This window comes from Rana temporaria, chromosome 11, assembly GCF_905171775.1.
Source record: "Rana temporaria chromosome 11, aRanTem1.1, whole genome shotgun sequence".
Classification (NCBI taxonomy): domain Eukaryota; kingdom Metazoa; phylum Chordata; class Amphibia; order Anura; family Ranidae; genus Rana; species Rana temporaria.
In genome coordinates, this window is record NC_053499.1 from 142,431,048 (window position 1) to 142,454,540 (window position 23,493).

Genomic DNA, 23,493 nt, shown 5'->3' on the forward strand with positions numbered 1-23,493 from the left:
TGGCTGGAGCGGCGATGACGTCACTCCCGCGCGTGCGCGCGGGAGATTTAAAATCGGCAGGGTCCGGCGATGCCGGTCCTTCAGCCGTGGAGTCCCCCCTGCGCATGCGCCGCCCGCATTGCGGGGGGAATATCTCCTAAACCGTGCAGGTTTAGGAGATATTCTCCTTACCTACAGGTAAGCCTTGTTGTAGGCTTACCTGTTGGTAAAAGTCCAAATAGTGGGTTTACAACCACTTTAAACATATCTAAGATACGACGGCTTGCGCCGTCCTATCTTAGGTTGCAATATTGAGGCTGGCCGCTAGGTGGCGCTTCAATTGCGGTCGGCGTAGAATATGCAAATTAGTAGATACGCCGATTCACGAACGTACGCCCGGCCGGCGCAGTACTTTTACGCCATTTACGTAAGAGATAGGCCGCGTAAAGTTAGAGCTAGGCCCTAGTTGGAATAGTAATGTCAAGTATGGTCGCCGTTCCCGCGTCAAAATTCGAAATTTTTACGTTGTTTGCGTAAGTCGTCCGTGAATCGGGATTTACGTCGTTTACGTCCACGTCACAATCAATAGGCCCGTGCGGCGTACTTAGCCGCAATGCGCAGTAAATAAAAAAACATAAAAAATGTAAGGTCAAGCCACATTAACATAAAAAACACACCCCCTTACACACATTTGAATTAGGCGCCCTTACGCCCGCCCGCTTTAGGCTACGCCGCCGTAACTTAGCAGGCAAGTACATTGTGAATCATGTACTTGCCTAGCTAACTTACGGCCCGTAGCCTAAACAGGCTTAGCTACGCCGCCGCAAGTTTAGGCCATTGTGTGTGAATCCACCTAAAGCTGTTAATAGAAAGTTTATTTTTAGGGTGGAACTCTGCTTTTAGGGTTGACTGTTGGGTGTCAGCGGGTCCCCCCGCCTCTCAATGCATACCAGGCATGGTATGGATTTTAGGGGAACACCCTCACAAATGCACTTCTGGAAGAATGGTCAAACATTCCCATAGGCACACTCCTGAACCTTGTGGACAGCCTTCCCAGACGAGTTGAAGCTATTAGCGCGGTCGTGCGACATTGCACCCAAACAAAATTAACGTTATTTTTTCCCCACAAATAGAGCTTTCTTTTGGTGGTATTTGATCACCTCTGCGGTTTTAATTTTTTGTGCTATAAACAAAAAAATACTGCCAATTTTGAAAAAAAATATATATATTTTTTACTTTTTGCTATAATAAAGATCAATTAAAAAAAAAAGTTTAGGCCGATATTTTGGTAAGAAAAAATTGCAATAAGCGTATAGGGATTGGTTTGCGCAAAAGTTATAGGGCTAGATTCACATATAAATGCGGCGGCGTAATGTATCGTCTATACGTTACACGTATGCTCCGTTCGCAATTTTCCCGATGTGCTGTGCGCGAAATTACGGCGCCCCCCGACGTGTTTGTGAATGGCGACGTGCATAACATACTTACGCCGTACTTACGCCGAAATTTTTTTTTTTTAAATTCGAAGCAGTAAAGACGGCCATACTTTAACATGGCTGGTGTAAAGTTAAGCAATGAAAAAAATTGCTTAACTTTGCGACAGCAAAAAACGATGTTACGCACGCGAGTAGCTTCGTGGATCGCCATAAAAGCTAATTTGCATACCCGACGCAGGAAAACAACGCAAATTCCACCCAGCGGCGGCCGAAGTATTGCAGCCTAAGATCCGAAGGCGTACGAAGCCGTAAGCCTGTCGGATCTTAGCCAAAAGCCGTTGTATCTTGTTTGTGAATAACAAATTAAGATACGACGCGGCAAATTTGAAAATACGCCGGAGTATCAGTAGATACTCCGGCGTATTTGTTCTGTGAATCTGGCCCATAGCGCCTACAATATAGGGGATAGATTTATGTCATTTTTATTATAATTTTTTTTTCTTTACTACTAATGGCGGCGATCTGCGATTTCTCTCGTCACTGTGACATTGCGGCAAACATGTCGGACACTTTTGACACTATTTTGGGACCATTCACATTTATACAGCGATCAGTGCTATAAAAATGAATTGATTACTGTATAAATGTGACTGGCAGGGAAGGGGTTAACACTAGGGGGCAATCAAGGGGTTAATTGTGTGTCCTAGGGAGTGATTCTAACTGTGGGGGGGAGGGGACTGATGACATGAGGAAACCAATCGTTGTTCCTATACACCCCTGACAGGATGTGGATCTGTGTGTTTACAGATCTGAACGCAGTTCATGTTAACGCACATGTGTGAATGGCTCCATTGAAAAAAATGCAGCTGCATTCAGATCCATATAAATGAATGGATCTATATGGATCTGAATGCAGCTGCATTGTTTTCAATGGAGCCATTCACACAGGTGCGTTAACATGAACTGTGTTCAGATCCGTAAAACAGCATCCAAAAATCTTCACCTAGGAGCATGGTGAAGACCCGTGTGTATAAACATCAGTAAGATTTTTATGGTCGCGTGGATGACGCCTTAAAACGCACCCGGGGCAGATATGATGAAATACGGGGGGAGTAATGAGTGGTAATAAATTTACTGTGTCACCCCAACCGTCATGATGGATTCTGGGGCCACCAAAGGAAGACAGTAGGAAGTGTGTGACATCACTACGAATCTGAGGGACATCCGTCATCCTTCTTCCATTCAGACAATACTCTGACTCAGCTCCTCCTCCTCCTCCCGTATTCTATATATAATTATTTATTATTAGAAAATGATTCATTCCGGGAAATCCCCGAAAACTCTGTCAAGGCGACAAACCAAAATCCAAAATGTCACAATGGAAACTGCCTTAAAGTTTCGTTATCAAAACAAGAATCAGTGTATGGGGCCCAGATGTTATATTCATAGTATGGAGCCGTATACATCTGTTATATTCAGTGTATGGAGCCATGTACATGTTATATTCAGTGTATGGAGCCGAGTACATGTTATATTCAGTGTATGGAGCCGTGTACATGTTATATTCAGTGTATGGAGCCGTGTACATGTTATATTCAGTGTACGGAGCCGTGTGCATGTTATATTCAGTGTATGGAGCCGTGTACATGTTATATTCAGTGTATGGAGCCGTGTACATGTTATATTCAGTGTATGGAGCCGTGTACATGTTATATTCACATAGCTCCCAACTGTCCCTGAATTTGAGGGACTGTCCCTGATTTGGAGCAATGTCCCTCTGTCCCTCATTCCTCCTCATTTGTCCCTCATTTTGGTCTGATCTAAACAGATTAGGGTTGTCCCGATAGTTACCGATACTAGTATCGGTATTGGGACCGATACCGAGCATTTGCGCGAGTACTTGTACTCGCGCAAATGCTCCCGATGCCTTACCCGATACCTGGTTGGCGGGTAGAGTCAGTGGCCAGAGAGGGTGGGAGGAGTCAGTGGCTGGAGAGGGCGGGCAGAGTCAATAGCCGGAGAGTACGGGCGGAGTCAGTGGCAGAGTCAGTGGACGGAAAGGGTGGGCGGAGTCAGTGGCTGGAGAGGGTGGGCGGAGACGGTGGGTGGAGAGTGAGTCCAATCAGTGCTCACAAGTGCCACCTATCAGTGCAATCAGTGGCATCTATCAGTGCCCACAAGTGCGACCTATCAGTGCAATCAGTGCCATCTATCAGTACCCACAAGTGCCACCTATCAGTGCAATCAGTGCCATCTATCAGTGCCCACAAGTGCCACTAATCAGTGCCATCTATCAGTGCCCACAAGTGCCACCTATCAGTGCAATCAGTGCCCACAAGTGCCACCTCTCAGTGCAATCAGTGCCATCTATCAGTGCCCATAAGTGCCACTTATCAGTGCAATCAGTGCCCACAAGTGCCACCTATCAGTGCCATCTGTCAGCGCCAGCCACCAGTCAGTGCCCATAAGTGCCGCCTATTAGTGCCAGCCACCAGTGCTAGCCACCAGTCTGTGCCCAAACGTGCCGCCTATCAGTGCCAGCCACCTGTCAGTGCCACCTATCAGTCCCCATCTGTCAAACTGTCACATGACATTGAAAAAAAAAAGTATCGGTATCGGCGAGTACTTGAAAAAAAGTAACGGTACTTGTACTCGGTCTTAAAAAAGTGGTATCGGGACAACCCTAATATAGATGTATATAAAATGCACTTTTTATCTTTCAAAAAGTGTTTTCCAGCACAAAACCTTTCATCTGATCTCTAAATTGCTGCATTTGTAGGTTCCAAAGCCAATATAAAGGAATAGTAGTGGTAAAAAAAAGCACTTGTGGGTTTACCCAATCTTGTTTTTTGTACAATTCTCCTTTAAGGGGGTGTGGCAAGGGGTGTGCCCTATGCCTGCATACTTTTGCTGATAGGTGTCCCTCATTCCCATCTCAGAAAGTTGGGAGGTATGTATTCAGTGTACATCTGTTATATTCAGTGTATGGTAAGGTGAGCAGATTTTTTAAATGAAATCCGGGGACATTTTTTTTTTACTAGTAATGGCAGAAATCAGTGACTCGCTCCGTGCCGCCACTGCCGCTCGCCTCGCAGCCTCTCAAATCTTACTCTCCGGCATACATCCCAACATTTTGAGATGGGAATGAGGGACACCTATCAGCAAAAGTATGCAGGCATAGGACACACCCCCTGCCACGCCCCCTCAAAGGAGAATTGTACAAAAAAACAAGATTGGTTAAACCCACAAATGCTTTTTTACCACTACTATTTCATTAAATTGGCTTTTGGAATTTACAAATGCAGCAATTTAGAGATCAGATGAAAGGTTTTGTGCTGGAAAACACTTTTTTATAGAGAAAAAGTGCATTTTATATACATCTATAGCGATCAGACCAAAATGAGGGACAAATGAGAAGGAAAGAGGGACATTGCTCCAAATCAGGGACAGTCCCACGAAAACCGGGGACAGACTTGGCTGTGTGTGTTATTTTGAGGGAACAGCAAATTTACACTGTTATGCAAGCTGTACGCTCAATACTTTACATTGTAGCAAAGTGTAATCTCTTCAGTGTTGTCACATGAAAAGATAGAATAAAATATTTACAAAAATGTGAGGGGTGTACTCACTTTTGTGAGATACTGTAGCTATTCAGTGTATACATGGCATGATGTACTTTGTATTGTGTTGTTGTTTTTGTTATTTTCACTCTCTGTCAAACATGGAGTGGAATTCTCAAGGTTTTCAGCTCTTTGAAGCCTTGTTGTGCTGGCAGTTTGGTGCTGGTGCAGTGTGATTGGTCACCAGAATTCACAGTAACAGATTATAGGAGCTACTCCATCTCTGCTCCTGGCCCCAGCTTGAACTCAAGAGGGAGATTGTACAGATGAACAGAATAAAGGAGGTCCGCAAGGAATGAGAGAAAAACTGTGAGTGGTGCTGGTGAAGGGAATGTGTCGGGGGAAGGAACCACCTGTTGTTAGTATTACAGAAGTGAGAAAAGAAAAAAAAGATTTTAGTAGTCAAGGGGTCCACCGTTCAAAGCAGACCTCAGCACTACTGATACACTGGGATCCCCTCTTTGGATTGGGTGATCCACTCTCCCAATAGGGCGATAGTGGTACCTATACACTGGGATCCACTGTCGTAATAGAGCGATAGTGATACCTATACACTGGGATCCCCTCTTCAGATTGGGTGATAGGTAGCAGTACTAATACACAGGAATTCATTCTTCTGATTGGGTGATAGTGGTACTGATACACTGAGATCCACTCTCCCAATAGGGTAATAGTGGAACCTATACACTGGGGTCGTAATAGAGTGATAGTGGTACCTATACATTGGATACACTATCCCGATAGGGCGATAGCGGTACTGATACACTGGGATCCCCTCTTTGGATTGGGTGATCCACTCTCCCAATAGGGCGATGGTGGTACCTATACACTGGGATCCACTGTCATCAGGGCCGGACTTACCATTGGGCTTGACCATTTTTTTTTTTTTTAGGGGTCCGGAGGTCCGGAGGTCCCCAGGGGCCCGGAGGCCCCCCGGGCCCCGGGCGGCAACCCCCCTTCTTTTTTTATTTTTTTTATTAAAAAAAATGTTTTTTTCATATATATATATAATATATATATATATTTTATTATTAAAGGGCCCAGAGGTCTCCTGGCAACCCCCCCTTTTTTTTTTAGGGGTCCGGAGGTCCCCTGGGGCCCGGAGGCCCCCCGTTCCCTGGACGGCAACCCCCTTTTTTTATTTCTTTTTTATTAAAAAAAATGTTTTATATATATATATATATATATATATATATATATATATATATATATATATATATATATATATATATATAATTATTATTATTATAGGGCCCAGAGGTCTCCAGGGCCCCTGGATGGCAACCCCCTTTTTTTATTTAAAAAATATGTTTTTATATATATATATATATATATATATATATATATATATAATATTATTATTATTATTATTATTATTATTATTATTATTATTATTAAAGGGCCCAGAGGTCTCCAAAGCCCCTGGATGGCAACCCCCCTTTTTTTTTCTTTTTTTTTTTATATATATATATATTTTTTTATTAGGAGGCCCAGAGGCCCCAGATGGCAACCTCCATTTTTTTATGTATTTTTTATAAATGTTTATTTTATTTTTATTTTTTTTATTAAAGGGCCCAGAGGTTTATTTTTTCTTTTTATTAAAGGGCCCAGAGGTGCCCAGGGCCCCGGATGGCTACCCCCCTTTTTTTATATATACAGTACAGACCAAAAGTTTGGACACACCTTCTCATTCAAAGAGTTTTCTTTATTTTCATGACTATGAAAATTGTAGATTCACACTGAAGGCACCAAAACTATGAATGAACACATGTGGAATTATACATAACAAAAAAGTGTGAAACAACTGAAAATATATTTCATATTATAGGTTCTTCAAAGTAGCCACCTTTTGCTTTGATTACTGCTTGGCAGAGCTTTTTTTCTCAGAAAATAGGTGCAGGAACTCAACCACGACCCCGTTCATATTTCACAAACAGTAGAAGGGTCTTAATGGGGCATTAAATACCAGGATTGTATTACATACAGAGTGCAGAGTTCAGGGGGGGTTATACACAGAGCGCAGAGCTGTCACTTGTAAACACAGAAACCAGACTTCTGTGATTACAAGTGATTGTGGTGAGCAGGCACCAAAGGGTCTGAGCCAAAGGTGGTGGAACTGAGTTCCCCCAAGTTCCCCCTGAAAAAAAGCCCTGATGCTTGGCACACTCTTGACATTCTCTTGATGAGCTTCAAGAGGTAGTCACCTGGTGCAGCACCCCATCACTCTCCTTCTTGGTCAAATAGCCCTTACACAGCCTGGAGGTGTGTTTGGGGGTCATTGTCCTGTTGAAAAATAAATGATGGTCCAACTAAACGCAAACCGGATGGAATAGCATGCCGCTGCAAGATGCTGTTTCAGTATGCCTTCAATTTTGAATAAATCCCCAACAGTGTCACCAGCAAAGCACCCCCACACCATCACACCTCCTCCTCCATGCTTCACGGTGGGAACCAGGCATGTAGAGTCCATCCGTTCACCTTTTCTGCGTCGCACAAAGACACGGGGGTTGGAACCAAAGATCTCAAGTTTGGACTCATCAGACCAAAGCGCAGATTTCCACTGGTCTAATGTCCATCCCTTGTGTTCTTTAGCCCAAACAAGTCTCTTCTGCTTGTTGCTTTTCTTTAGCAGTGGTTTCCTAGCAGATATTCTACCATGAAGGCCTGATTCACACAGTCTCCTCTTACCAGTTCTAGAGATGTGTCTGCTGCAAAAGGTGGAAGAACCTAGAATATGAAATATATTTTCAGTTGTTTCACACTTTTTTATGTATAATTCCACATGTGTTCATTCATAGTTTTGATGCCTTCAGTGTGAATCTACAATTTTCATAGTCATGAAAATAAAGAAAACTCTTTGAATGAGAAGGGGTGTCCAAACTTTTGGTCTGTACTGTATATATATTTTTCTTTATTTCTTCTTTTTTTTGTAAAGGCCCCCCCCGCTTCTCAATTTGCGGCAGCCCCCCCGCTTCTCAATTTCAGGCGGCAGCACCCCCCCCCCCGGTTCTCTGCTTCAGGGGGCCCATGCCTTAAGCTGTGTAAGGGGTAGAGTTGCCACCTTTTCTTCAAGCCAAACCTGAACACTTTAGCGGCACAGGGCACATTTTTTTCGTAGTATACACAATAGAATTATAAAAGACCTGGGGCACCTTTGGGTGCTTCAAGGACAGTGGTAATGCAGCGCACTGCGGCAAACAGTGGGTGTGGCCAAACTGCTCTTGCTGACATCATGGCTCCCCCTCAGTGATGCCAAACCTGCCCCCAGTCAGCGGCCCGCATCTCCCGAATGGCAACAGATTTTTGTGTGACTACCTCAGTTACTTGGGGAGCCACAGCCCAGTCTAAATAATGTGTCCGGGTTTCAGGCAGACTGAAACCCGGACACAAGATCCCAAACCCGAACTGTCCGGGTGATTCCTGGACAGGTGGCAACCCTAGTAAGGGGCCCCAAAATTCCTGATGGCGGCCCTGCGCATACCTCCCAACACGCACGGATTCTGCGGGACTTTCCCGCACAGACAGCTTCTTCCCGCAGTCCCGTGAAAGGGTTAATTTTCCCGCACTGCAAGAGGAGGAGGCAGCACGGAAGCAGGAGGAACCGGAGCGGTGTGTGGAGGACTGTGGCTGCTAAAGGGAAGAAAGCCGACAGCCGGGCTAATGACAGTCTGTGGCCCGGCTGTCGGCACAGGTGAGAGGCACTCCCCCCCGCTCAACAACTGCAAAACCCCCCAGGAGGAACCGGAGTGGTGTGTGGATGTCTGCTTAAGGGAAGAGAGCCGACACATTCCATGCACAGGTGAGAGGCACCCCCCCCTCAACAACTTTAATGCGCCCCCCCCCCCGATCAACAAATTCAATTTGCCCCCCCGCTCAACAACTTTAATCCTTTAATGTACCCCCCCCCGCTCAACAACTATGATCCCCCCCTCGCTCAACATCTTCGACCCCCTCCCCAATTCTCGGCTCCAGGGGGCCCCTTCAACACTCAAGCCCAGGGGCCCCCACCACCCTAAGTCCTGCCCTGACTGTCATAATAGAGCGATAGTGATACCTATACACTGGGATCCCCTCTTCGGATTGGGTGATAGCAGTACTAATACACAGGCATTCATTCTTCTGATTGGGTGATAGTGGTACTGATACACTGGGATCCACTCTCCCAATAGGGTAATAGTGGAACCTATACACTGGGGTCGTAATAGAGTGATAGTGGTACCTATACATTGGATACACTATCCCGATAGGGCGATAGCGGTACTGATACACTGGGATCCCCTCTTTGGATTGGGTGATCCACTCTCCCAATATGGCGATGGTGGTACCTATACACTGGGATCCACTGTCATAATAGAGCGATAGTGATACCTATACACTGGGATCCCCTCTTCGGATTGGGTGATAGCAGTACTAATACACAGGCATTCATTCTTCTGATTGGGTGATAGTGGTACTGATACACTGGGATCCACTCTCCCAATAGGGCGATAGTGGTACCTATACACTGGGATCCACTGTCGTAATAGAGCGATAGTGATACCTATACACTGGGATCCCCTCTTCGGATTGGGTGATAGCAGTACTAATACACAGGCATTCATTCTTCTGATTGGGTGATAGTGGTATTGATACACTGGGATCCACTCTCCCAATCGGGCAATAGTGGAACCTATACACTGGGGTCGTAATATAATGATAGTGGTACCTATACACTGGATACACTATCCCGATAGGGCGATAGCGGTACTGATACACTGGGATCCATTCTCCTGATTGGTCGGTACAAATACACAGGGATCCCTTCTCTGGCTTTAGTGGTAGCAGTACTCCATCAGACAGATGCTGTGAACACGTTGGCCTCATACTCTGAGCTGCTGGGGAGCCAGGGGTGGTTATTGGGAAGAGCAGCCAGGTGCAGGAGCCGAGGAGTAAATCGGCACCAAATTCAGGGTGTCTGTGATCCGGGCCCCGCCCACTACAGATAACACACCAAATCAGAGAAGGTTATATTTATTTCAAAAATAGAAACTCCAAATCTAACAAACACAGAGCTCCACCTTTACAATGCATTCACAGGAACTGAGGGAGTCTCCACCCCCTCTCAGGAACCCAAGGGGTCCCCAGACTCCATACTTTCTACACCCCTCACAGGTGCGATTCTGTGGAAAGGGGGGGGGAGAATCCTGCCACCCAGTTTACTTTCTGCTGCTTAATTTCTAGGCTAACTGTTCACTATGAAGAGGGTGCTCCCTCTCTGTGATGTGTAGAAATAGAGCGCCCCCTTTCTGCAGCATGTGGTAAAGGTTCTGTACCCCATGTAGAGAAAGCACCCCCTGTGTGGTGTATGAAGAGAGCGTGCCCTCTCGGCAATATTTAGAAAAGAACGCCCCCTTTGTGGTGTGTGGAGAAGGTGCCCCCTCTCCAATATTTGGAAAGCCTGCCTCCCCTCTGCAGTCTTTGGAAAGATCCTCCTCTGTGTGGTGTGTAGAATGAGCACCCCCTCTCTCTGCAATACTTGGAAGGAGTACCCCCTGTGTGGTGTGTGGAGAGAGCGCCCATTCTCAATGCAATGATTCAAAACCGCAGCCCATGTGCGGGGTCCTGTAGAGCGCGCCCCCTCTCTGTGATGTGAGAAGAGAGCGCCCTCTATCTGCAGTGTGAAGACTTGCCTCTTTCCTTCCTCAGAGCATCTGCAATATTTTGGTTGGCACTCTCTCCAGATGAGGAAAGGTAAGCCTGTGGTTTGGTCCAATAATCTGCCCCTTTCTATATATTTATTGTCCCGCACATCGGCCCTGATGTTGGTGTGGCCCCCCACAGGGGAATCTCCTACACAAAACAATATATGAGAGCTCTAGTGGGACAGTATGGACTCTGTAAATTGGTCCTAGTGCTATGATAGACACAGTGGAATGTTCCATGAATATAGACATCCGCCTCTACCAGAAATTCTACATTACATTGTGGGTGGAGTCTGTAGTGCAATCTAGTTTTCAGGTCCCTCGTGAAGTTGTGATGATCCTCTGCAGATGAGATTGCGATAATATTGCTCAGATGAAAGTTGAAGCCTCGGAGATTTATGGTGAGGCTCATGAGGCACTGCATCATTCATCTTCTACCTATTTCATCATTTCTTCCCATCCTCCTCCTCCTCCTCAGGGGCCGTCACTTCCACCGACAGTATCTGCTCATCCCCTCGTGGGGAGGGGCTAACCCTGATAAAGACTGTGCTGTCTGTAGACTCTGCCACGATTTCCGTTGGGTCATCATCTTCTGGTTTAATAGAGGGCACTGGAGATCTTCGGTGCACCGGGGACCCGGGGGGCAGGGGACTCGTTCTGGAGGGCTACAAAGATAAATACACAAGGCAGCGTGTCAGAAGATTGTACAATTTCTCCATCATTCTGACACAGAGATCTAAAGTGCAGTCTATGATAAGGTGACCAGATTTTTAAAATGAAATTCAGGAACATATTTTTTTTTTACTAGTAATGGCTCACAGCCTGTCAAGTCTTAGGCCGGGTACACACGAACAAACATGTACGGTGAAAGCGGTCCGTCGGACCGTTTTCACCGTACATGTCTGCCAGAGGGCTTCTGTACGATGGTTGTACACACCATCGTACAGAAGTCCGCACGTAAACAATACGCGGGGCGTGTCCACGACGATGACGCGGAGACGTGGGCGGGCCTGCCATTTAAAGGCTTCCACGCATGCGTCGAAGTCATTCGACGCATGCGAGGGACGGCGGGCGCCTGGACATGTACGGTAGGTCTGTACTGACGACCGTACATGTCCGAGCGGGCAGGATTCCAGCGGACGGTTTTAAAACACGTCCAGGAATATTTGCCCGCTGGGAAAAGGCCCGGCGGGCAAATGTTTGCTGGAATTCGGCCCGCTCGCGCCCACACACGACCGAACATGTATGCTGAAACTGGCCCGCGGACCAGTTTCAGCATACATGTTTGGTCGTGTGTACGGGGCCTTACTCTCCGGGCCCCGGCTACTACTGGGTGGGGAGCAGACGAAGATCACTCTGCCAGGGAAGGCAAGGAGATAGGCAGGCGCAGGGCCGTCATCAGGGGGGTACAGGCAGTACACGTGTAAGGGGCCCGGAGGTCCCCAGGGGCCCGAATGGCAACCCCCCTTTTTTTTTTAGGGGTCCAGACCCGGAGGCCCCAGATGGCAACCCCCCTTTTTTTTATTTATTTTTAAATAAATAAAATATATTTTTCTAATATATTTTTATTTTATTTTTTATTAAAGGGCCATTTTTTTTTAATTATTATTAAAGGGCTCAGAGGTCCCCAGGGCCCCATGTGGCAAACCCCCTTTTTTATAAATGTTTTTTTTTGTTGTTGTTGTTTATATATATATATATATATATATATTTTTTTTTTTTTTTATTAAAGGGCCCATAGGTCCCCAGGGCCCTGGATGGCAACCCCCCCCTTTTTTTTTTATAAATGTTTATTTTTTTTAAATAGTTTTTGATTTATTTTTTATTAAAGGGCCCAGAGGTTTCTTTTTTTTATTTTTATTAAAGGGCCCAGAGGTCCCCAGGGCCCCAGATGGCAACCCCCCTTTTAAAAAAAATAAACAAATATATATTTTTTATATATATATATTTTATTTCTTTTTTTCTTTTTATTAAAGGGCCCAGAGGTCCCCAAGGCCCCAGATGGCTACACCCCTTTTATATATATATTTTTTACTTTCTTTATTTCTTTTTTTTTTGTAGTTTGTAGACTTTGGAGGCTTCCACAAACTTGTAAGCAGCACCAGTGGAGAGGGGGCAGGGCAGGGACACCAACTTTTTGGCAGGGATCCAGTAGTGATCGGGACTGATGGTTGGCTGAACCGGGGACCACTCAGACAGGAGATCATCTCAAACATCACTCTTACCTCCACACTTGTCTTTACTTTAAGTCGATGCTTCAGTTTAGAAAATCCCTTGAAGCCCATTTTTTCGGAAGCAGCAACAGCCGCCTTTAGCAGTTTGGGAGTCTCAGGTCTGGGCGGAATTATGTGCTGGAATCCCTTCTGTGCTGGACCCTCACCCCCTTTCGGTTTGGCGGTGTTTTTCAGCATTTTCCTGCAGTGGCGAAAAATCAGAGGAGGACTGACTGTATCTGTATACAATGTACTGGACATACACACAAAGGGCCAGATTCACAGAAGAAATACGCCGGAGTATCTGCTGTTTTTCAAAACGGAGCATGCGCTAGTCGGCTTTTCCCGGCGTATAGTTAAAGCAGCTATTTCGTGGCCTATCTTTAGACTTGCCATGTTAAAGTATGGCCGTTGTTCCCACGTCGAATTTCAAATTTTTAAGTCGTCCGTGAATAGGAAAGGACGTAACTCACGTCGACATTCAAAAAATGACGTCGGTGCGACGTCATTTTGCGCAAAGCACGGCGGGAAATTTCAAAACGGAGCATGCGCAGTACGTTCGGCGCAGGAACGCGCCTAATTTAAATTATACACGCCCCATTTGAATTAGGCGGGCTTGCGCCGGACGGATTTACGCTACGCCGCCGCAAGTTTACAGGCAAGTGCTTTGTGAATCAAGCACTTGCCCATAAAACTTGCGGCGGTGTAACGTAAATGCATTACGTTACGCCGCCGGAATTCTCTCTGAATCTGGCCCAAAGATTTGATGTCATTCCAATCACTGACACGGCAAACCATTTTCCAATTACGGCAGATTACTCCCATATCTCCAGTGTTCCAGAGAAAGAAACAAAACAGTCCAAGTGTTCCTCCTTCACATAACTCATACATGATGAATCAGCTATACTGACCTTGGCCAAATCAGGAAGTTTCAGACCAGCTATCGAGGCCAAAAAATAATACTTCAGCTGGAATTCTATACCTCCTCCAAGTACAATGAAGCACCTAAAACAGGGCATGCTTTTACTGTATATAGTGTACAGGGCCGGTGCAAGGATTTTTGCCAACTCAGGCGAAGGTGTATTTTGCCGCCCCCCCCCGGCACGCACAGGGCACAACACATCAGGGTACAGTGCACATCAGGGCACAGCACATCAGGGCACAGTGAACATCAGGGCACAGCACATCAGGGCACAGTGAACATCAGGGCATAGCACATCAGGGTACAGCACACCTGGCCACATCAGGGTAAAGGGCACAGCACATCAGGGCACAGGTCACAGTACATCAGGGCACAGCACATCAGGGCACACAACATTGAGGCACAGCAGACTGGGGCACGGGACATCAGGACACATGGCACATCAGGGCACTTGGCGCACATCGGGGCATATTAGCACACATCGGCAGGGCAGGACTTAGGGTGGGGGGGGCCCCTGGGCTTGAGTGTTGAAGGGGCCCCCTGGAGCCGAGAATTGGGGGGGATCGAAGTTGTTGAGCGGGGGGGGGGGCGAATTGAAGTTATTGAGCGGGGGGGAGCGCATTAAAGTTGTTGAGCGGGGGGGGGCCAATTGAAGTTGTTGAGCGGGGGGGGAGCGCATTAAAGTTGTTGAGCCTGTGCCAACAGCCGGGGCCACAGACTGTCATTAGCCCGGCTGTCGGCTTTCTTCCGTTCAGCAGCCACAGTCCTCCACACACCACTCCGGTTCCTCCTGCTTCTGTGCTGCCTCCTCTTGCAGTGCGGGAAAATTAACCCTTTTGCGGGACTGCGGGAAGAAGCTGTCTGTGCGGGAAAGTCCCACAGAATCCGTGCGTGTTGGGAGGTATGCGCAGGGCCGCCATCAGGAATTTTGGGGCCCCTTGCACAGCTTAAGGCATGGGCCCCCTGAAGCAGAGAACCTAGGGGGGTGGGGGTGCTGCCGCCTGAAATTGAGAAGCGTGGGGGCTGCCGCAAATTGAGAAGCGGGGGGGCCTTTACAAAAAATAGAAGAAATAAAGAAGAAAACAAATATATATAAATATATGTAGCCATCCGGGGCCCTGGGGACCTCTGGGCCTTTTAATAAAAAGAAAAAATAAACCTCTGGGCCCTTTAATAATAAAAAAAAAAAACATTTATAAAAAATACATTAAAAAAGGGAGGTTGCCAAACCCGGGGGCCCTGGGGACCTCTGGGCCCCTGGGAACCTCTGGGCCTTTTAATAAAAAAATAAACAAAAATAAAAAAATAAACATTTATAAAAAAAATAAAAAAAGGGGGGGTTGCCACATGGGGCCCTGGGGACCTCTGAGCCCTTTAATAAAAATATATATATATATATATATATATATATATATATATAAAAAAAAATGTAATTTTTTTTTATAAAAAAATAAAAAAGGTGGGTTGCCATCCGGGGGCCCTGGAGACCCCTGGGCCCTTTAATAATAATAATAAAATATATATATATATATATATATATATATATATATATATATATATATATAAATAAAAAATATATAAAAAAAAACATTTTTTTACAAAAAATAAATAAAAAAAAGGGGGGTTGCCGTCCGGGGCCCTGGAGACCCCTGGGCCCTTTAATAATAATAATAAAAAAAAAATATATATATATATATATATATATTATATATATAAAAATAAAAAATATATAAAAAAAAAACATTTTTTTACAAAAAATAAATAAAAAAAAGGGGGGTTGCCGTCCGGGGCCCTGGGGGCCTCCGGGCCCCTGGGGACCTCCGGACCCCTAAAAAAAAAAAAAAAAAAAAAAAAAAATTTTTTTTTTTTTTTTTTTTAAAGGGGGCCCCCTATTGGGTGGGGCCCCTGGGCTTGAGCCCAGTCAAGGCCAATGGTAAGTCCGGCCCTGCACATCGGGGCATATTGGAGCACATCGGGGCATATTGGAGCACATCAGGGGGCACAGCGTTTACCTGGCAGCCAGTATGCAGGAAGCATCTGTGATAAGTTCTCTCTAATGTCACGCTGCCCCGGCGGCCCCTCCTCCTTTTCTCGTCCATCCCAGATGATGTCACAAGTAAATGGGGATGAACGAGAAGAGAGAAGGGGCCGCCAGGGCAGCGTGACATGAGAGAGTGCTTCTGGGTAGAGCGCGTGTGATTCGTTACAGCACAAGCTGATTTTTGGGAGGGGGGTAAACGAGGTAAAGCTTCACTTTACAAAAAAAAATCCCGATCACATGCAGGGAAAATTAAAAAAAACATGCAAATGCATGTTTTTTTAAATTTTCCCTGCATGTGATCGGGATATTTTTTTTGCTTTGCTTGCATTATTTGCATGATTGGATAATGGAAGTCAGCAGAACTTCTGGTAATTTACCAATTTCTGGAGCAACTGCTCTTGCAAAGTGCACAGTCTATTTGCCTTTAGTAAATCCACCCCGTTGTTTTTAGGAATACAATATCTGCAGTAAGAACTGTCTTGGCTCCCCACAGCCACCATTCACGCGTACAGCTGCTTTGGAATATGGATATTGACTTGGAAGCCTATCAAACTACAGAGGCAGTTGTAATTTTTGGACATCTGCGATTACCCTTACTCACTTTGCTTTCCTGCGCAGAACCTTCTGTGACTCAGGGTAATGGGTCAGGATTTCATTTAGATCCTTCTTATCCAAGATAAAGAGGTTGGTGAAGCCATGCGCCACCACATTGGCAGTACGTCGGTTTCCTCCGCCCACAGCCAGCAGACTATAAAGAGAGAAAATATTCAGAAAAACTTGCTTCCTCACAGTGCTGGGGCAAGGTCACCTAGAGCCCAGGGCGAACATGCCAAATTGCACCCCCCCCTCCCCAAGATGTATGAGCCCCCCCCCAAAAAAAAGCCTCTCATTCCACATATGCTCTCATCAGAAATCCACCCCCCTACCCAAAAAAAATTCCCCCTCCTAGTACAAATCCTCTACCCCTCAAATTTCCCCTCTGAGCACAAATCCTCTCCCCTCTATTCCAAATCCCCCTTTCCAGCACAAATTCTCTCCAATCCCCCACCCTAGATGGAATACCCCCCCCCCCCCCCAAATTTTCCCCTCCTTGCACAAATATCCCCTATAATCCCTGCTACCACAAATACACCCCCCCCCCTCTGTGAGGAAGATGAAGGTGTCTGTCTAGTTCACCTGATTTCTCCAAAGACAGATCCTGCTTTAAGACTGACTAGCACAGTCTGTCCCTCCGGCCCTCCGAGGACCTGGACCTGTCCAGCTTTGATGATGTACATTTCTCTCCCGATCTCCCCCTGAAAGAAATATTTCATGGCCAAACATGAGCAAGTGTATGCCGCCTCACCTGTATCACCTCCACCTGTATCCCTTTCCCCTTTGTTACCACAACATGCATTACTATCACCTGTGTCACCTCCACCTGAATAACTGCCACCTCTGCCACCTCCACCTGTGTCACTGCCACCTCTACCTGCTTTGCTGATGTACATTTCTCTCCCGATCTCCCTCTGCAAGAAATATTTAATAGCCAGACATGAGTGGGTGTATACCATCTGTATCATTTTCACCTGCACCACTGCCACCTGTGTCATCTCCACCTGAGTCCCCTTCACTTGTGCCATAACTCACCTAGGTCATTGCCACCTGTGTAGCCTTCACCTGTATCATTGTCACCTGTGTCACTCCCACCTGAGTCACCTCTGCTTGTTTCACTGTCACCTTCACTTGTGTCACCGCCACTTGAGTCGCTGCCACATGTGTCAACTCCACTTGTGTCATTGCCACCTGAGTCACTGGCACCTGTGTCACCGCCACTTGTGTCACCACCACTTGTGTCACCACCACTTGAGTCACTGCCACCTGTGTTAACTCCACTTGTGTCACCGCTACCTGAGCCACTAGCACCTATGTCACCTCCATTTGTGTCACCGCCACCTGAGCCACTAGCACCTGTGTCACTGCCACTTGTGTCACCACCACTTGAGTCCCTGCCACCTATGTCACCTCCACTTGTGTCACCGCCACCTGAGCCACTAGCACCTGTGTCACTGCCACTTGTGTCACCACCACTTGAGTCCCTGCCACCTATGTCACCTCCACTTGTGTCACCGCCACCTGAGCCACTAGCACCTATGTCACCTCCACTTGTGTCACCGCCACCTGAGCCACTAGCACCTGTGTCACCGCCACTTGTGTCACCACCACTTGAGTCCCTGCCACCTGTGTCAACTCCACTTGTGTCATCGCCACCTATGTCACCTCCATTTGTGTCACCGCCACCTGAGCCACTAGCACCTGTGTCACTGCCACTTGAGTCACTGCCACCTTTGTCTGCTCCACTTGTGTCATTGCCACCTGAGTCACTGCCACCTGTGTCACCACAACCTGATCCACTTGCACATGTGTGAACTCCACCTTTGTCAACTCCACTTGCGCCATTGCCAGCTGTGTCACCTCCACTTGTGTCACTGCAACATGAGTCCCTTCCACTTGTGTCATCATCGCCACCTGAGTCACAGCCACCATTGTTACCTCTACTTGTGCCACCACCACCTGAGTCACTACTATCTGTGTCTCCTTCACAAGTGTCACTGCAACCCGAGTCACCTCCACCCATACCACTACCTCCTACATCACTTCCATGTGTGTCACATTCACCTGTGTCACCTCCACCAGCTTTCACACAGACCACTGTTCTGAATAATCCCTATCACTGAAGGCAATATATATGTATACATGACTTTAAATGAGAGATTATGAGAAGCTTCATTCATCACTTTCTCCTCTCATCTGAACCCCTCCAACCCCCCCTGTACATCACCTTCTTACAGACATAATCCCCAGGCAGGTAAACTACAGAGCGCAGCCTCTTCAGCATGTCATATATCAGCTGCCGGTCACAACCCTGCAGAGGGGGGTTGGAAGGGGAAAAGTAAAGGGGGGGAAAGGGGTAGAATAACAAAGAAGGGGCAAGAATTGATGAAAGAAGAAAGAAATTAGGTGATGAAGAGGAGTTGAGAAGGACAGAGGGAAAGCAAGAAAAAAACTGGAATTAGTATGCACAGTACCAGTACCATTCATTATTCCTAATTGTACTGGGATCCCCCAGGCTCTCCCATTACTACCAGGATCACCCCAATCTCTCCCAGCACTACAAGGACCCCCTAGGCCAGTGATGGCGAACCTTGGCAGATGTTTTGGAACTACATTTCCCATCATGCTCATGCACTCTGCAGTGTAGTTGAGCATCATGGGAAATGTAGTTCCAAAACATTGGGGTGCCAAGGTTCGTCATCAATGCCCCAGGCTCTCCCAGCATTACAAGGATCCCCTAGACTCTTCCAGTATTACAAGGATCCCCCCAGTCTCTCCTTGCAAAACAAGTAACCCCCAGGATTTCTCAGTACAACCAGAAACCCCCTAGGCTCTCCCAGTACAACAAGGAACCCCCAGGCTTTCCCAATACAAACAGGAACCCATCAGACTCTCCCAGTACAACAGGAAAACCCCAATACCCATAGGTCCTCTTAGTATTAGATGGATTTCCATAGGTTCTTCTGGCACTACACGGATCCCCATAGGATCTCATGGTATTACAGGGATCCCTCCAGTTTCTCCGGGTACTACAAAGATTTCTCCATTACAATCAGGATCCCCAGGCTTTCTTAGCACTACAAGGATCCCCTCAAATCCTTGACCCAGCCTCTCCTGGTATTGAAAGGATTCCCCCAGACTCACTGGTAATACAATGATCCCCCCCAGGTTCTCCTGGTACTACAAGGATCCCCAGACTCTCCTGGTACTACAAGAATCCCCAGACTCTCCTGGTACTACAAGGATCTCCCCCAGGTTCTCCTAGTACTACAAGGATCCCCAGACTCCCCTGGTACTACAAGGATCCCCAGACTTTCCTGGTACTACAAGGATCTCCCCCAGGTTCTCCTGGTACTACAAGGATCCCCAGACTCTCCTGGTACTACAAGGATCCCCCCCCCAGGTTCTCCTGGTACTATAGGCATCCCCAGACTCCCCTGGTACTACAAGGATCCCCAGACTCTCCTGGTACTACAAGGATCTCCCCCAGGTTCTCCTGGTACTACAAGGATGCCCAGACTTTCCTGGTACCACAAGGATCTCTCCAGGCTCTCCTGGTACTACAAGGATCCCCAGACTCTCCTGATAATACAAGGATCTCCCCCAGGTTCTCCTGGTACTACAAGGATCCCCAGACTTTCCTGGTACTACAAGGATCTCTCCAGGCTTTCCTGGTACTACAAGGATCTCCCCAGGCTTTCCTGGTACTACAAGGATCTCCCTAGGCTCTTCTGGTACTACAAGGATCCCCAGACTCTCCTGGTACCACAAGGATCCCCAGACTCTCCTGGTACTACAAGGATCCCCAGACTCTCCTGGTACTACAAGGATCCCCAGACTCTCCTGGTACTACAAGGATCCCCAGACTCTCCTGGTACCACAAGGATCCCCAGACTCTCCTGGCACTACAAGGATCTCCCCAGGCTTTCCTGGTACTACAAGCATCTCCCCAGGCTCTTCTGCTAAGGATCCCCCTGGACATTCCTGATATTTCAAAGATTTCCCCAGGCTCTCCTGACACTAAAAGAATCCCCCAGGCTCTTCTGGTACAACAAGGATCCCCCAGACTCTCCCACTCTGAAAGTATCTCTGTAGGCTCTCCCAGTTCTACAATGATCCCCTCAGACTCTCCTGGTACCACAAGGATCTCTCCAGGCTCTCCCAGTACTACAAGGATCCCCTCAGACTCTCCTGGTACCACAAGGATCTCTCCAGGCTCTCCCAGTACTACAAGGATCCCCTCAGACTCTCCTGGTACTACAAATAAACCTTTATGGAAATGAAATGTGACATTTACCTGGAAGAGCACCACCTTGCTGACAATGTTGTAATTCACATCAATAGCCAAATCCAGCCGCATCTTGTCTGGAAGCTGCACCATCAGTTCTGATTCATCTGACAGACACAGAATGACAATGTCAGAGGAGAGACAGATATCAGACTGCCCTTCCCTTCTATCTCTGGGTGATAAATCTTCTATAATCACTTCCCTTTTTTAGTTTCCTTTATTTCTCGCAGATTTCCCATTTGTGGAAATCCTCATTGTCACCTGGGAACCTGTCTTCAGGCTTCCTTTCAATATTCAGACAGATTTTACTATAATTTTACTATAATGGTATGTAAGCCCTGAGACCCCCATTCTTATATTCACCACCAAGTAAAACACCGGTGTGATTAGGGTGTGACTGAAGCTGTGCCTCCCTGACATGTGTCCATTCTGGAGAGGAGGGTCATAGGAAATGTAGTTACAGGTAATAAGAACAAAGCCAGGAATGGGGTTCTTACCCAGCATGCCTTGTGACTGCCAGGTGTACTCGTACCACATCTTGACGCGGTTCTGTACATTGCGCGGGATCTTGTAGCAGTTCATGTATTTGATGGTGCTGTCCATACAACTGCGGTAATATGTCTGACCAGCTGTAGCAGCTCCTACCACGTCCCTCATCTGTGACAGGAAGAGAGGCAATTACCAAATGACCAACTACAGATAGCTCACCATTACTTTTATCAGTGCCACTGACACAGTGGCGTAGCGTGGGTTGTCAGCACCTGGGGCGAGGCAAGTAATTTGCACCCCCCTGACCCATGGACTTACCTATTTTCAGCTAGCTCCAGTCTGGTCACATGATCCACTGTAAAGCCTGGAGTGGTGACATCATGAATATGTTCCTATGTCCCATCTGTTGTTGGCTCTCCCTCCTCTCCACACTCGTGACAGCTCCCCTCTAAATTTTGCGCCCGGGGCGGTGGCTCCCCTCGCCCCCCCACGCTACGCCACTGCACTCACCCCCCACTCTTCTCATTCTCTCTCATTTTACATTTGATCTTTGTTCTAGTGTACACACATTACCAATCATGAAGGAGTAGAGTACACACCTGACCAATCATAATGGAGAAGTAGAGTACACACCTGACCAATCACGATGGAGGAGTAGAGTACACATCTGACCAATCATGATAGAGGAGTAGAGTACACACCTGACCAATCATGATGGAGGAGTAGAGTACACACCTGACCAATCATGATGGAGGAGTAGAGTACACACCTGACCAATCATGCCAGAGGAGTAGAGTACACACTTGACCAATCGTGCCATAGAAGTAGGGCGCATACCTTACCAATCATGATGGAGGAGTCGAGTACACACATGACCAATCATGCCAAAGAAGTAGAGTATACACCTGACCAATCATGACCAAAGAGTAGGGTACACCCTGACCAGTCATGACAGAAGAGTAGAGTACACACCTGACCAAATATTACCAAGAAGTAGAGTACACACCTGACCAATCATGACAGAGCAGTAAAGTACAGACCTGACCAAGCATGATGGAGAAGTAGAGAACACACCAGACCAACCATGACCAAGGAGCAGAGAATACACCTGGCCAATCATTGCGGAGGAGTAACCTGAGCAATCATGATGGAGGAGCAGGTAGGGTACAAACCTGACCAATCATGACGGAAGAGTAGAGTACACACCTGACCAATTATGACCAAGGAGTAGAGTACACACCTAACCAATGATGATGGAGGAGTAGCGTACACACCTGACCAATCATGATGGAGAAGTAGAGTACACACCTGACCTATCATGTCTGAGGAGCAGTGTACACACCTCACCAATCATGTCTGAGGAGTAGGGTACACACCCGACCAACAATGATGGAAGAGTAGAGTACACACCTGACCAATCATGACTGAGGAGTAGGGTACACACCCGACCAACAATGACGGAAGAGTAGAGTACACACCTGACCAAATATGACCAAGAAGTAGAGTGCACACCTGACCAATTATGACAAAGAAACAGAGTAAAGACCTGACCAAACATGACGGAGAAGTAGAGTACACACCTGACCAACCATGATCAAGGAGCAGAGAATATACCTGACCAATCATGGCGGAGAAGTAACCTGACCATCATAACAGAGGAGTAGAGTACACACCTGACCAATCATCACGGAGAAGGCGAACACTCCCATGAAGTAGTTCAGTAGCTGGAACCAAAGCTCGAAGAGAGTTTGTGGGTCGGGGAGCCCCCCGATGGTGATGAGGGTCTTCACAGCCCAGTAATAGCAGCGGATGTAGCTGAAGGAGAAGAGGGAAACATCACTGGAGTCATGAGGACAATTTAATGAAAACACAAAGAAATGGAACCTCGGAGGTAGGGCCAGATGTGTCACCTATTCAGCCATGTCTTTAACAGACTCTGGGGGAACAATTGGCTTCAGCCACTGAATACACCCTACACCTGCTCATATGTATGAAGGTGGAGCCCTGCGTGCACTGTGTTACACTGTTCCTCTGACATCCCCCAATCTATGATGTCCCCTTGCCTCTCCCAAAGCTTGAGTAAAGGAAATAAGCATTAAGGCCCAGAATTTTCAGAGGACTTACAACGGCGTAGCGCCATGTATGCCGGCGTAAGTCCGAATCCGAGCCGTCGTATCTATGCGCCTGATTCTTAGAATCAGTTACGCATAGATTTCTATTCTATGCGACC

General features: G+C 46.9%; 1 protein-coding gene across 1 annotated transcript in view; it reads right to left on the reverse strand.

Annotated features, from left to right (window-relative positions):
- Positions 1–10,029: 10,029 nt before the first annotated feature.
- The window catches only part of LOC120916834 (cyclic nucleotide-gated cation channel beta-1-like), a 15,147-nt gene continuing 1,683 nt past the window's right edge, over positions 10,030–23,493 (reverse strand). The window contains exons 2-9 of the mRNA XM_040327777.1: positions 22,937–23,173; positions 21,272–21,431; positions 20,784–20,881; positions 18,714–18,797; positions 17,069–17,187; positions 16,494–16,640; positions 12,942–13,131; positions 10,030–11,381 (exon numbers count right to left, since the gene is read on the reverse strand). Of these exons, the coding sequence (XP_040183711.1) occupies positions 11,163–11,381; positions 12,942–13,131; positions 16,494–16,640; positions 17,069–17,187; positions 18,714–18,797; positions 20,784–20,881; positions 21,272–21,431; positions 22,937–23,173 (1,254 nt within the window). The 3' untranslated portion in view covers positions 10,030–11,162. The remainder of the gene's footprint in view (positions 11,382–12,941; positions 13,132–16,493; positions 16,641–17,068; positions 17,188–18,713; positions 18,798–20,783; positions 20,882–21,271; positions 21,432–22,936; positions 23,174–23,493) is intronic.